The sequence below is a fragment of the Hemiscyllium ocellatum genome, chromosome 20 (assembly GCF_020745735.1).
Source record: "Hemiscyllium ocellatum isolate sHemOce1 chromosome 20, sHemOce1.pat.X.cur, whole genome shotgun sequence".
In the NCBI taxonomy this organism is placed as follows: Eukaryota; Metazoa; Chordata; class Chondrichthyes; order Orectolobiformes; family Hemiscylliidae; genus Hemiscyllium; species Hemiscyllium ocellatum.
The window spans coordinates 53,473,256-53,488,828 of NC_083420.1; the positions used below are offsets into that span (position 1 = coordinate 53,473,256).

Genomic DNA, 15,573 nt, shown 5'->3' on the forward strand with positions numbered 1-15,573 from the left:
TGATGATTTTATGGTCTTCTTCTCGCGATATCTCAGAGGTATCTTCTCTACACAATGGCTGGTCTCGAGTTGCCGCTACTGAGGGTGGTTTAGTGACGATTCTTAGACTTAGACGTCTTTGCACCCTTTTGGGAGGGTCTTCGATGTTCACCAATAAATCGATCAGCGTTCGATCACCCTGATTGATCGGACCCAACCAAGTGTTGACATGTCAATAGCAGAGTGGTCTTTGAGCATCCATTCTTGGGGTCATTAAGCGCACGCAGGTCAGGTAGCCCTTTCCAAATAAGGGTCAGAGTCACCCCTGTGTCTGGTAAACAACTCAATGTTTACGATTGTCCTGGGGATGGCATTCAGATCGATTCTATTAAATTTCAATTCATTGAGTATGTATTGTCCGCAGCTGCTGGACCAGTTGCATTCTGTCTGTCCGTTGCTGCAGCCTGTCTGTAGCTGCAGCCTGAGTGAATTCTGCAGCTTGTTTATTCCATAGTCTTTGAGCAATGTCACTTTTGGCCAAGGCTTACCTCAATTTCCCAGCATGCCTCATTTATTGTCCCTTTCTTCACAAATCCATCATTTTGAGCAGCCTAACTGATCTCCATCCTTTGGACAATATGTAAACTCCGTACACTAACCTGTGGATACTGGATGTTGAAATTGCATAGAATCCATACAGTATGGCAACAGGCCATTTGGCCCAACAAGTCCACTCTGACCATTTGAAGGGCATTCCACCCAGACCATCCCCCTACCCTTTTCCCCATGGCTAATTCGTCTATCTTGCACATCCCTGGACACTATGGGCAATTTAGCATGGCCAATCCACCTGATGTGCACATGTTTGGATTGTGGGAGGAAACCAGAGCACCTGGGGGAAACCCACATAGATACAGGGAGGATATGTAAATTCCACATAGATGGTTGCCTGAGGGTGGGATTGAATCGGGGTCTCTGGCACTGTGAGGCAGCAGTGCTGACCAGTGAGCCTCCATGCATTCATTGGTCAAAGCATTGAGTTCAGGAGTTGGGGTGTCATGTTATGGCTGTACAAGACATTCGTAAGACTACATTTGCTGTATTCCATACAACTCTGATCACCCTGTTGTAGGAAGGATGTTGTTAACCCTGAAAGGGTTCAGAAAAGATTTACAAGTATGTTACCGAGACAGGAGGCTTTGAGCTATGGAGAAAGGCTGGACAGGTTGGGATTTTATTTCCCTGGAGCATAGGAGGCTAAGAGGTGACGTTTATAGAACTTTATAAAATCATGGGAGGCATAGATAAGGTGAATAGCTAAGATATTTTCTCCAGCATAGGAGAGTTCAAAGCTAGAGGCTATAAATTTAAGGTGAGAGGGGAAAGATTTAAAAGGGACCAAAGGGGCAACGTTTTCACACAGAGGGTGATTACTATAGGGAATGAGTTAGAGATTCGTATAATTACAACACTTAGAAGACATATGGATAGGTTTAGAGGGATATGGGCCAAACACAGGCAAATAAGACTAATTCAGTTCAGGATTCCTCATTTGCATGGATGAGTTGGACCGAAGGGTCTGATTCCGTGCTATATAATTCTATGGCTGTACTTAATTGCTGAGGGGGTGAGAAGTGGGTACGTTTGTCTCCAAGGTCGATTTACCCCATTATTTCCTCTTCAGTCCACATCCATGGTGGGGAGCCCTGCCCTGCCCCACCCCGCCCCATTTCTTTTAAATATGGTGGGAAAAAGACTTTTTTTTTTAACCATCATGTACCGTTTGCAAATGGTTATGCAAGTGCCATTGAAATTATAGATATCTCAGGAATCTTAGTCATTTTTTTCATTAGGGTGCATTAGTCTGGACATAAGTGATACACAGAGCAATTTATAATTACAAGCTAAAGAGCAGGATCTTAGAGAAAGTTAACTTTCTTTTGGAAATAGCAATTAACACTCTAACGTTGTGATTTTCAAAGTATCACGATTTTCTGGGAAAATTGTTTGATTATTTTAATGGCTATTTCTTTTTTCTTGTTTGTAAAATGTAAAGGATTGCATGGTTTACTGGAGTTATAGCTTCTCTGTGTCAATGTGAGTATGAGTCAGATAAGGTTCTGCAAATTGTGGGAAATTTTAACTCAGCCTTTTAGATGTTCACACTTGCCAACCATATGTCACCGACTTCCTAAGTGAGCTTCACCCCTTCCCTTACTGACGCAATCCGTCCTTTAGCATTGTGTGGGAGAGAAGGCAGTGTGGTCTAGCTGTTGGTTTATTAACTTCACAATGAGCCAGCAAACACATCCGACAACTTGAGAAGGCAAACCTCTCTACAAATTAATAGACTGAGTTAATACTGGGAATCCGGGACCTTGTACGGGTTTCTTGTCCCTGGATGTGATCAGTGAGTTGCCTGGAAAATGGATCTGGTTTGCTTTAAGTGCTTCCCTCCCAAAAAAAAACTGCTGCTCTTTAATAGTGTCATCAAGGCAGAAATTCACGTTATAAATATCTTTCCCCTCCAATGAATCAATCTCAAGCATCAGGTGGAGAGTTCTTTATGTTTGTTTGTTTAATGATTTATTTATTTTTGAGTTTTAATCTAACATCGCCATCAAATGTCTTTACCTCTCTCAGATTTGAACCCGTGCTGCACTTGCAATAGGGCAAAGATCTGTTTCTTTTCTAGGGCAGCTTACAAAGTGTGTGGCAGGGAAATGAAAGCATTTGCCTTCATGTAGCATTCCATGGGATATGAGCATTTATTGCCCATCCCTAATTGCTTCTTGCAAAATTGATGGTGAACTGTTTTCTTGAGCCATTTCCTTGTGTGGGTACACTGGAGTGTGCTAAAACTGAGCATCCTGCTGAGCTGTTTCAGAGCATCATCAAAAACCCACCATATTGGCTGGAGACATATGTGGGCCAGACTGGGTAAGGACGGCAGATTATTTCCCTGAAGGACATTAGTGAACCGGATGGGTTTTTTTTTGGACAATTCAAGAGCTTCATGTTCACGGAGATTCGGTGTGTTATAAATAGAATCCCTCCAGTGTGAAAGCAGGCCATCAAGTCCACACCGACCCTCTGAACAGCATCCCACCCAGACCCTACCCCCTTTCTCTATTCCTATGGCATATTTCCTATAGCTAACCCAGCTAGCCTGCACATCCCTGGACACTATGGGCAATTTAGCATGGGCTAGCCCAACCAACCTGCACATCTTTGGACTGTGGGAGAAAACCCATGCAGAAACAGGGAGAATGCGCAAACTCCATACAGATAGTGACCTGAGGATGAATGTTTGTTGAGGTCAGACTTTGTTCCGTCCTGGCAGTTTGGTCACATCAGAAGCAAGGAGTTAATTGCTCAGCCTCAGTGGGAACATTTACCAGTGTAGTGACCCGACAGCACCTTATGTCAGATTCACTCACATCTTACACTGCAGTCCACTCTTGCCCAGTTTCTCACTTATCATCCATTGCCGCAGTGTCTAAATTAGGTGGATCAACTGTGGTCTTAATGTGGCCTTTGAGATGACAGATCCCCCGCAAATTGCAGTTCTGTGAAAGCATTCTATAGAAATATCCAGATGGGCCTTTGAATGGACCTTGCCAACAGGCTTTCCAGGATGTTGTGTATTGCTGCTCTGGGTACTAACTCTGTTTGAACAGGGTGGACAGTCTGAATTCTAAGGTAGTGCAGGATACAGGTTTGTGCGACTGCTTCCTACCTCTGCAGTGTTCTCACTCAGTCACATGACAGTGATGGCCTAATGTTCCATCATCAAAAACTCACTAAAGGTACGTCCCACCCCTTCAACCTCCACTCCCCCAGGAATAGACATACCTGTTAACAAGCACATGAATGAAGAAGGTTGTTAGGAGATGATGCATCCTCTATCACTGATGTTTGAGGTATTCGGTTAGAAACTGAGGAAGAATACCATGGAGAAACATGTCTGTGCCAGGTAATGTCAGTACAGCTACAATATCTGTGCTGCCAGCCGGTTTGCAGTATCTGTTATTAGCTGTAGGTCTGGTTGAAGGCAGGGAGCAGACATCAAGCACCATGATGCTATTTAAAGAGCACCCAGTCCTCCTCAAGACCTGCCTGGATGTGTGCAACTCTAACAAGACTCGAACTCTAACACCATCCGGGACAGACCAGCTTGCTCGATTGGCATCCCATTCACCGCCTTTGATATTCACTGCCTCCACTGTTGGGTGCAGCTATAACAATGTTTACCGTCTATCAGATGCACTGTAGTAACTCTCCAAGGTTCAGACTCTTGCGCATACCAAACCGAATTGCGCTGAGTCCTGCCTATTCCACATGGAGTGCAACGGTTGGCAAAGGTGGCTCCTCACCAGCTTCCTAAAGGCAATGATGCATGGGCATTTGGGCATTGTCAATGATGCCTATGGATCGACCACAAACACATGTTTAAAAGTCACAGTTAGCGAGTGCAGATATTTTATATCACCTGTAGTAGGTTGGATAAATCCCGTGGAATTGAGGCTAAAGTCAGGTTACGAGCCTGTTAGATATTGATGGTGTCTGAGGGATAAATGACCTGCAGTTCTGCTTGCAACTGACAGCTTCCTTTTGAAGATAAGGCTGGTGTACATCAGATACTGATCACTGGTATTGAGCATTTATTGATCTTTACAATTCTCCAGTCACACTTCTGGGGAGACCTGTCAGGCTTCCCTGATTGGCACTGATAGCCCGTTTCATTGCTCCTGATATTGGAACGTAAAGTTGTCCTTCCTCGCACTCATTAGTTTTTGTTCCTTCTTCCTCAGGTTTTCTCCATCGTAGTGTTTGCTTCTATTGTGAACGAAGGCTACATCAATAAAGGCAACGAAATTCTTTACTGCGTTTTCAATAAAAACAGCAACGCCTGCAACTATGGCATAACAATTGGCATCTTAGCGTTCTTCGCCTGCATCCTGTTCCTCACCCTCGATCTCTACTTCCCACAAATCAGCAGCATAAAGGACAGGAAGCATGTTGTACTTGGAGACCTCGGATTTTCAGGTAAGCATGCTCAGAGGACAGAAAAGGGAAAGTTTTTTTTGTTCTTTCAGCTTCACAACCAATTCATAAGCAGTTCCTCTTAAATCCAGTACCATACCTTTGGCGTGCAATTTGTCCTTCATTGTGCAAGCATTTATTTCCTATCGATGTGAACAGCAGAAATCCTCCCCCAAAATGATTTAAATTAGAAGCATTTCTGGCAGCCTGTCAAACAGTTAGCTCATTTATAAAGTCATCATTAAAGCCGTATGGGGAAGAGAGCGCTGGACTCTTAGTTCTGAGGTTGAGAGTTCAAATCTCGCTGTGTCAAATTGTGAAACTGAATTCAGTGAAATTAGTAGATCAGGAGGATAAGTTGTCAGACTGTCATGAGAATCCAACTGGTTTGCTCTCGTCCTTCAGCTCAGCAAATACACCACTCCTTCCTACGGGTGACTCCAAACCCATGCTGGCGAAATAACCCATTGCCATGCACGTCGCTTGCTCGAACAGGCCCACCACATAATCTGTTGACAGCCAAGGCTCGGTAGGAAGTTGACTCCTGGTAAAGTTAGCCTGCAGATCTTATCTACCCCCTCCAGGGTTCATGATCATTGCCATTAAGTTTGAGAACAATTACAAAACTTTTGAGGTGATCCGTAGTAATAAATAATATCCGTAACTTATCTTCCTTAATAAACAGAGGTTTTATCATTGCTGACTACAGCTTGGTATCCAGTAAGTACTTTGTCCTGATTTTTGGGATGTTTTGGACCATGTTCTGTCATTCTCCATCTCTGAAATGATGAAGCACAGTTATGTTTTCCTTGATGCTTTGGCTGTGGGGTGTATAAAATACACAACAACAGGAGAAAATGTAGCTGAGACGAAGATTTGTGGTCTCCTCATTGGGATTCACTGCATCTACCACTGCTTATGCTTTTTTCTTCCAAATAGGCAAGTCATAAACGTCATGACTGCTAAGCATGTTTGGTAAGCTAATTGGCCTAATATCAGAAGAGTTGTGCTATTTAATGCACAGTGGCCTGGAGCATCTGCAGATGTTGTGGCAGCACTGGAGGTTAGATTGGAATAAATGATGTTCTGTTCCTCTATCTGAATCCCTGGCTTGTCATGTCAGAGACAATAACACTGCTCAGGGGCATAAAGAGATGGAGAGGAGCTGAACCAAAATATCTCTGTCTCCAGTGAGCTCAGAATGGGCAGCGGTCGGATTTCGGGTCACTGGGATCAGGTCACTCAATGGTGGAAGCTGAATGACATGTCAGCATCGCGGCCTAGAGATGATGTAAATATAGGACCTACTGGGACTGAGAGGTTTTGTGATGTTTCAGGAGGGGGTTGTACTTCCAGAGAGGCAAGCCATTCCATGATGCGCCAATTTTGGATGGACTCACAATGAGAAACTAGTCAGGGTCATAGTGCGACCTTGGGTAAATGCATCTGAACACTTTTAATGGTGCTGTTATAGAATAATGGCTACCTTAAAATACAAGTGTAATCATTGGGCGAGTGGGGGGGTGAAATGCATATTTTTTAAAAAATTCCTGGAGATTTTCTTCCAGGAATGATTAAAACTCCTATTTAGCAAGTGGCAACGTGAATGTTACTTCCCTTTCAACAGTCGAACACCTTGTATAAATAAAAAAGAACTGTGAATGTTGGAATCCTGAAACAAACAGGAACAGAATTTGCTGGAGAAACCCAGCAGGTGTGGAGAGAAAAGCAGAGTTAACATTTCGAGTCCAGCGGCCCTCCTTCAGAACTCGACGTTGACTCTGTTTTCTCTTCACAGACGCCTGCTTGTTCTGCTTCTGATTCCAAGCATCGTCCGAGGTTCGTTATCCAGTTAGTACTAAACCTTGCTATTCCATTATTCCGATTCAGTCCATATTCTCTGCTTGTGCCACCGCAGACTCTTTGGTTTATATCTTGCAGCTGTTCTGCATTTGTTGTCATCACTTGAATCAACTTAATGAAGGTGCAGACAGTTTGATACGAATGGAAGCTCTCCTCTCTAGTTGGTGTTTAAGGCAGAGTGGATGAGAATAGGGGGGAGTTTTTCTGACTGTTCAAAAGCAATTCTTTGTACATTAACATACATTATGAAAGCAAAGACTACTTTCACAATAATTGCGAGACTGGAAGGATGCCAGGCACAGACCACTCAGTGCTTTTTTAAATGAACTGACTCTTCGTCTACTCTTTCCCTTTAAAAATAGAATTGTAAACGTTAGGTATTCAATATCACAAAAAGATTTTCTGTGCATATTATTACTCTTATAATGATGGTATAACCAAGGAAAGTAAAGTGCCTCTGATTTCTCTATAAAGTACTCTAAATAAACAAAAAAGTAATTGAAATAAAATTAGAAGTTACTGGAGAAACGCAGCAGGTCTGGCACCCTCTGTGGAGAGAAGGCAAAGTTAATATTTCGGGTTTAATGACCCTTCCTCCAAACCTATTTTCAGAACCCAAATTTTGAAACGTTATCTCTGCTTTCTGTGCTGCCAGATCGACCATATTTCTCCAGCAGTTTCTGATTATGTTTGAGAAACTCCAACATCCATAGATCTTTGTTTTTTTTTTGTTTAAAACACAAATGAAACAGTGCTCATTCTTAATTCTGCCACGGAGATATGGAAATGGACAGGTTTTGGTCTAAACAATTCAGCAGGTTATGGTCCTGTGCTGACTCTCATTGTGAGCTCATAGGTCATAAGGAAGAAATATACTTTCGTGTCAAGCAAAACCCCATGATTCAATGCCAGATCTGACACGGTCACTTTTCCAATGTAACCTATCCACATTTATTGGAGAAAAGTTATTGCGTATCTTTGTAATCTCTAGCTCATAACATGAGATCTGAGCAATAAAACATTTATTTTTAACGTTTATTGAGAGAAGTAGTCCTTATGTAAATTGGGCTTACAAAAAAATACTGACTCTTACGCACACCAAATTCAATTTTGCATGGGCAATAAAATACAGATTTCTAGCTCCAGTACTCTACATTGGTTTTGTTGTCTTCAGGTCTTTGCTCTTGCCTGTTCAGTGCTTTTTATTCCACCTCTTGCCATCATTCGGTGTCACCATTTCACCTTTTCTTAAAGGTTCGATCAGAGTTCAAACAGAATACCGATGAACATCCACAAAAAAACATAGCAGCCACTTGCTGTGTTTCTACTATTGGCCTGAGATTGATGCTCCCTGCAATAACACTTGAATTTTCAATGTGATGTTGGTGATCAGCAGGAAATATGTAATGTAGTTATTAAAATAAAAAGTGAAAGAACTGCAGATACTGTTAATCAGAACCAAAGACACAAATTACTTGGAAGGTCTGGCGGGATCTGTGGAGGGAAATCAGAGTTAATGTTTCATGTTAAGTGACTCTTCCCCAGAGAAAATTTGCTGTATAGTAATAAACCTGGTCTTTTCAAGTATTCTATCATCCCTCTATCTTTCAGGAAATGCTGGTCATATTTCTGCTGTTAAAAAGGGAAGTACCTATAACAACCAAGCCGCCCACATTGTCGGGCAGTTAGGACTGGGGCCAGACATTAGCAAGAAATGTTTTACACTTTAAACGAAACTCTGTGATGTTCAGACCAGGAAGAAGCCAGGTTTGAATCCAGCCGTGGGTCGTGATCATAGCAGAGTGACAGACCGTTGATAAGGAGTGCAACTTGCACCCCTGTTTCCACCCCGACTTTATTTGTAGAGGTTCCTGCTGGAAATGTGGTTCGGGGCACGTTGTGCACTGAGGGGGTAGGATGAGAGGGCTTCCATGATCTAACAGTGTGAGCATGCTTATTGTAAAGGTTTATATCTGAAGTGTGAGCACTTGGGTAAGTTACTGAGGGTGATCAGCATGTGTACAGTTAGGAATCATAGAATCCCTAAAGTGTGGAAACAGGCCATTTGATGCAGCAAGCCCACACTGACCCTCCAAAGAGTATCCCATCCAGACCCCATTCCTCTATTACAATGCATTTACCGCTGACTAATGCATCCAACCACATAACCCTCAACACTATAGGCAATTCAGCATTGCCAATTCACTGTATTGGCATCTTTGGACTGTGGGAGGAAACTGGAGCACCCGGAGGAAACCTACGCAGACACTGGGAAGAATGTGCAAACTCCACACAGACAGTTGCCCAAGGCTGGAATCAAACCTGGGTCCCTGGTCCTGTATGACAGCAGTGCTAACCACTGAACCACTGTGCTGCCCCATCCCAACAATTTGGATATAAAGAGAGATTGTGAAAGCCCTCTGTTTTGCCCTCGGACAATTATCAGCTTGGCTGCTTCCCATAATCTGCTCCTGGCTGAATCCGATTCTTCCAGCAGTAAATGTAGTGCTGATGTTGCCTTACCATGATCGACACACAGAGAACGCTGCCCCACTCACTTGAATGGTATCATGGCCTTCTGAATTGGATTGCATGTTGATTAAGCACGCTTGCGGGAAAGGTTCAAGGTTGCATTTTACAGGCTGCTGTAAATGGCATTTGCACAGAACTCGCAACTTCATTGTTGCATAGAAAATTGTTAATTAACACCAACTACGTAAAGAATAATGAATAAGGATGAATGACAAAGGTGTAGGCCATTTGAAAGGCTCCATTTTGATTGTTAACATAAAGGAGTGAATTGAAAGCAGTTACTTGAATATTAAAATTATTGTATAGCTTTGAAGCCGCATTTATTTTATTAAAGTGTAAACAGCACAGTATTTGAATATAATTCAGCTTGGAAAGCATTCAAACTGAGCTTTAACTGCGTTGCACTTTCCAGATATAGGCTAAATCGATATTGGAATATCTTTTGACATTTACTCTAACAACCCCATGGGTACTGAAAATAATGAAGCCTGGCACATGACTCATCTTTTACTCATACAAAAGTTATAGAGCTGACATTGTAACTCTCTAAAGATGGAGCTGTGAAGTTGAGTAGTCTGTGATTTGTGACTTTCCCAGATTGACGTGTCTGACTTTGGGTTACACGCTGAGTAGCTACCATACATTTGCCATAGGGAGAGAAATTTGCTTAAGGGTAGCTCTTTGTTGCCACAGTAATGGCTTGGTGTGGAATAAGTGAACCTGACAAGAGAGTTTAGAATCAAAAGAAACGGCTAGAGCAGGGGGAGACCCATGTGCAATGCAAGTACTGGCACAGACTTGAGGTCTGTTTCTGTGCTTTATTAAATATTAGGTTAATGCATTAAAAGGAGAAGTTAATATTCATCTTTTTCAGTTTCAGTTGCCATGCTTATTATTTGCATCTAATTGCATTTTAGATTTTGGTGTAAAGATGCTACTATTGTCCCCAAAACAGATTAAGGTAGAAATAATTTGCCCCTATAATTTATCAATCTGACAACTAATTACAATTCTCTTCCTGAGATGTGCATTATTGGAGGTGTTGGTAGGGGTAGCAGTTTTCCAGTAAGTTCTGTGGATGTTGGGGAAGGAGTGAGAAAATCAGGAGTGGGGCCACAGAAACAATGGCAGGAACACTGTTGACCCTGGTGGAGCTGTGCTACGCCTCTTGGCTCTGCATTAAAGAACCGTTGGTCCAAAAATATTGGTTCAATGTTTGGTGTAGAGGCTGCCATTCTTCAGTAGATGATGCAGCCAGGAGCCACTCAGAATCCACATTCAGAAAAGATACCTCGGGTGTGAAGTCTCAGAGAGGTGATTGCAGACTGACTTTTGATCATGCCTATTTATTTGAACTTGGGCATTGGATTCAGAGTAACTAAAACATTGAAGGCTTTTGGTACATTGGCCTTCATCAGTTAGGGCACTGAGTACAGAAGTTGGGAAGTTGCCTTGCAGTTTTACAATGTTGGTGAGGCTGCACTTGGAGTATTGTGTTCAGTTTTGGTCACTTTGCTATAGGAAGCATGTTATTAAACAGGAAAGAGTGCAGAAGAAATTTACAAGGATTTTCCCAGGACTCAATGGTCTGAGTCAAAGGGAGAGGTTGGACAAGCTAGGTCTTTTCTCTTTAGAGCGTAGGAGACTGAGGGGGAGTCTTATAGAAGTGTATGAGATCATGAGAGGCATGGATAGGGTGAATACACTCCGTCTTTTTCCCAGGGTTGGGGAATCGAGGACTAGAGGGCATCAGTTTAAGGTTAGAGGGGAAAGAATAAAAGGGAACCTGAGGGGCAACTTTTTTACACAGAGGGGGGTACATATATGGAATGAGCTGCCAGCAGAAGTGGTTGAAGTGGGTACATTAACAACATTTAAAAGGCATTTAGGCAAATACATGGATAGAGAAAGATTAGAAGGATATGAACCAAATACAGGGAAGTGGGGTTGGCATGGACAGACATTTTGGTCGGCATGGACCAGTTTGGGCCAAAGGGCCTGTCTCTGTGCCGGAGGACTCTATGACCCTACGAGTCTATGACATTAATTGAAATAATAATATATGCGCAGGCAGGATTGAGATGTGAATTAAAATATCATCAGTAAATTTATTAGCTCTTAAAAGTAAGGAAAAACTGTGATGCATTGCAGCTGCAGAATGTGGGAGCAGTTGGCCTCCTGCGTGATTTGAGGCAAATAGACCTGCAGTAAATGTAGAGATACCGTAGTCTCAGAGTATCATAGGGTTGTTCTCTTATTAGAGAGAGAGAGAGAATCGGTGGTGAGTTTAACTTGAGGGTATCCATATGAGGTTGAGAAGATGGGGCCCTTCACAGTGACTTCAGTCAGAACCCCAGCTGTTAGTATTACTCCTATATCACAAATCAGCTGTTCAGCCAACTGAGCTATACGAATGGTCTCTTCCACCCACTTTGGATGTTTGTATATAAACGAACTGAGTTGATCAGTGGTGTCTTTGGTCTGGACCCTAGCTGTCTCACTATTAATATAATATTAATCCATTTTCCACCTAAAATGCAAACCAGTTTCTATCCCGGGATCTGATGAAGTTTCACTTCCCTAGAAGGAAACTGTACTTTAACGCGTTTCTTTAATTGAGAAGCAGACAGCTATAAAATGGAAAGTCCCTGCTCTGATCATTACTCCCATCTGGCTTTAACTGGAAACCCTAATGCACCAGTGGAATGATTCAGTTCTGTTCTCTAGGTGTGAGAAGTGAAGGCAGTGGAACAAGAAGGCTCATCTAGCTGTACCTCTGAGAGAGGACAAGAAATAACAGCACAAGGAGATTCTTTAACTCTGCGAGCCTGCTTTGCCATCCAACAAGATCATGGCTGATCTGATTGTGACTTCCATTCCACGATTCCTGCTTGCCCCCCTACTCTTTGCCTCTCAAGCCCTCTGCCTGCCAAGATGGCGACCAGAAAAGTAACAGGAATAGATTCCTTTCAACAAAATGTCCAGATTGGATTGATTTGTCACAGAGCTGATGAAGGGCTCCGGCCCGAAACGTCGATTCTCCTGCTCCTCGGATGCTACCTGACCTGCTGTGCTTTTCCAGCAACACACTCTCGACGCTGATCTCCAGCATCTGCAGACCTCACTGTCTCTCTGTCACAGAGCTGTGTCTGCCTCTCGATTTTGCTGTCTTCTCCGTAGACACTCTGTACGTTATTTCCGCTGGGAGTAGGTTCTTCTTTGATGTCACAGATGAAGCACTGAGCTGCCCCCTACAGCTTAGCTCAGCATCTGCATCATGCAAGCCCATCAGGGTGTCAGCAAGGGAATATTTATTGTTTCATAACTTCAGTGATGAAGCGTGCCTTTATTTTATATCCTTTCCCTGTCTCTCGTTTTTTTTTTCCCTGATAAAGCTTTGGCTTTCTGGACAGGAATTTTTAGATTAAATTAGATTACTTATAGTGTGGAAACAGGCCCTTCGGCCCAACAAGTCCACACCGACCCACCGAAGCGCAACCCACCCATACCCCTACATTTACCTCTTACCTAACACTACGGGCAATTTAGCATGGCCAATTCACCTGACCCGCACATCTTTGGAATGTGGGAGGAAACCCACGCAGACACGGGGAGAACGTGCAAACTCCACACAGTCAGTCGCCTGAGTCGGGAATTGAACCCGAGTCTCAGGCGCTGTGACCCAACAGTGCTAACCACTGTGCCACCGTGCCGCCCATTACAGAGCCAGAGGATCAGATGAACGTTTCTGTGGCAATAAATATGATTCCAGGGCAGCATGTTGCCTCCCTGGTGCCAGGGTCAGGATGTCATGGAAGAGCCATAGCTGTCTAGGGGGAATCAGCCAGGTATTGTGGAACACTAAGGTGCCAACCACATCAGTAGGAAGAGGGGTGAGGTCCTGCAGGTACTTTTCAGGGATTTAGGAAGAAAATCAAAAAGCAGGGGATCAAGCACAATGATCTCAGAGTTACACCCAGTGCAACCAGCAAGTGAGCATAAGAACAGGAGGATCGATCAATTGAATACATGGCTGGAAAACTGATGTCGGAGGAAGGGCATTGGATTTGTAAAGAATTTGGGACTGGTTCTGGGGCAGTATATGCTGGAGGGGTTACACCTTAATGGGACTGGGATCCTCACTGAGATTTGTTAAATGCTGATGAGCTGGAACTAAATTACTTAGGCAGGGACCATGGGAACCTGAGGGGTGACCCAAACTGGACAGAGGTAAAGTTAGTAGCAGGAAGTCAAAAAGCTGCTAAGGAGACTGGATGACAGGTGAAACAAAGCCGAGCATCTATTACACTTCAAAATCGAAATGTCGTCAAAAAGACATCAATGTGCAGGTTCGGTGAATTGGCCAGACTAAATTGCCCACAGTGTTCAGGAATGTGCAGGCTAGGTGGGTTACCTATAGGAAATGCAGGGTTACAGGGTAGGGGAATGGGTCAGTGAGGACAACTTGAGCCGAATGGTCTGTTTTCACACCATAGGAATTCTACAATATGGGCACTCTAGCTGTATGCATGCAGCATTCACAAGGTAGATGATCTAAAGGCACAACTGGAGACACATGACTGATCTAATTGCCATTACAGAAAAATGGCTGCACGGTGACCCGAACTAGGAACTGAATGTTCGAGGATATTCAATGTTTAGGGCAAACAAAAAGGTACCAGGAGGTGGAAGTGCATTGATAATAAAAGATTAGATTAGGTTAGATTCCCTACAGTGTGGAAACAGGCCCTTCGGCCCAACCAGTCCACACCGACCCTCTGAAGAGTAACCCACCCAGACCCACTTCCCTCTGACTAATGTACAACTTTGACTGCTGACATGTCAGTGGATATCACCCCTCGGTGTCTATCCTGTCTAGCCCTCCAGTATTGTGCCTGTTTCAATGAGAATGGTGGCACAGTGACTCAGTGATTAGCACTGCTGCCTCACAGCACCGGGGACCCAGGGTTCGATTCCATCCACTGGCAACTGTCTGTGTTGAGTTTGCATGTTCTCCCTGTGTCGTTGAGGGTTTCCTCTGGATGCCCTGGTTTTCTTCCACAGTCCAAAGATGTGCAGGTTAGGTGGATTGGCTATGCTAAATTGCTCATAGTATTCAGGGATGTGTAGGTTGGGTGGATTGGCCATGCTAAATTGCCCATAGTGTTCAGGGATGTGTAGGTTAGGTGGATTAGTCGTGGGAAATGTGGGGTTATTTGGATAGGAAGGGTGGGTCTGGGTGGGATGCTCTTCAGAGGGTTGGTGTGGATTCAATGGGCTGAATGGCCTGCTTCCACACTGTAGGGATTCTATGAGACTACATCTTTGTCCTCAAAGTTCTAGAGAACATAAACTCAATTGATTCAGCCTCCCATCCTTTTGCAGTATCAACGCCTGTGATGCCCCCGTCTCTGCAACTATCACTTCATATCCCGAGAGCATAAGCAGTCAGCTCATGGGAATTTGTTGGATTTTAGTCCCTGGAGTTTCTGCGTTTTCTTTGCTGAATGTCTCAGTGGGTGTTATATGTAACAGTCCCAGCTAGTGCTGGTCCCAAGACAAAGAGGAAGCTGTCCTGGTTTGAGCTCAGTTACGATTACCCCCCGCTGATTTGATGCTGCTATCTGAGGTTATGTGATGCTGCGAGAGAGAGAGAGAGAGAGAGAGAAGAATGTTTGAGAGTGTCACAGGAAGTTTGGAAGATGTGCCTGTTGAATAGCTGGAAGGATGTGGAAACTCTGCCATTGGATGTGAGGCTAACAACATTGCTAAGTGTGCAGAGGTAGAGCACTTCATTGTTGGGCTAAGTCCTGATCATTGAGGGAAGGGTGTGTGGTACATTGAGCAGTGAGTGGGACATGGTACTGGTTGGTGGTGCAGTGATTTCACACAGAGATACAGTCACCAACCTTGACCACAAGCTTGCGAGCCGTGGCCTTCCTCCGGTACTGTAGCTTCTTGGAGTTAAGCTTCCTGGCTACGTAACCCACCCCAATCCCTTTCACTGGCTGTGACCCAACAGCCACCTTCAGGCCCCTTGTGGAAACACGGGGCCTGATCTCCCCTGAGGGCTTTGGAAGGTGAGACAAGTGTCCTGGGTGGGAAAACCCCTTGTGATTTTCCCCCAGAGGGAAGGCCTACCATCTGCTGAGT

At 43.9% G+C, this 15,573-nt stretch overlaps 1 protein-coding gene across 1 annotated transcript in view; it reads left to right on the forward strand.

Moving 5' to 3' along the window:
• syngr3a (synaptogyrin 3a) overlaps positions 1-15,573 on the forward strand; it is an 89,131-nt gene that overhangs the window by 41,669 nt on the left and 31,889 nt on the right. The window contains exon 2 of the mRNA XM_060840874.1: positions 4,794-5,028. Within this exon, the coding sequence (XP_060696857.1) occupies positions 4,794-5,028 (235 nt within the window). The remainder of the gene's footprint in view (positions 1-4,793; positions 5,029-15,573) is intronic.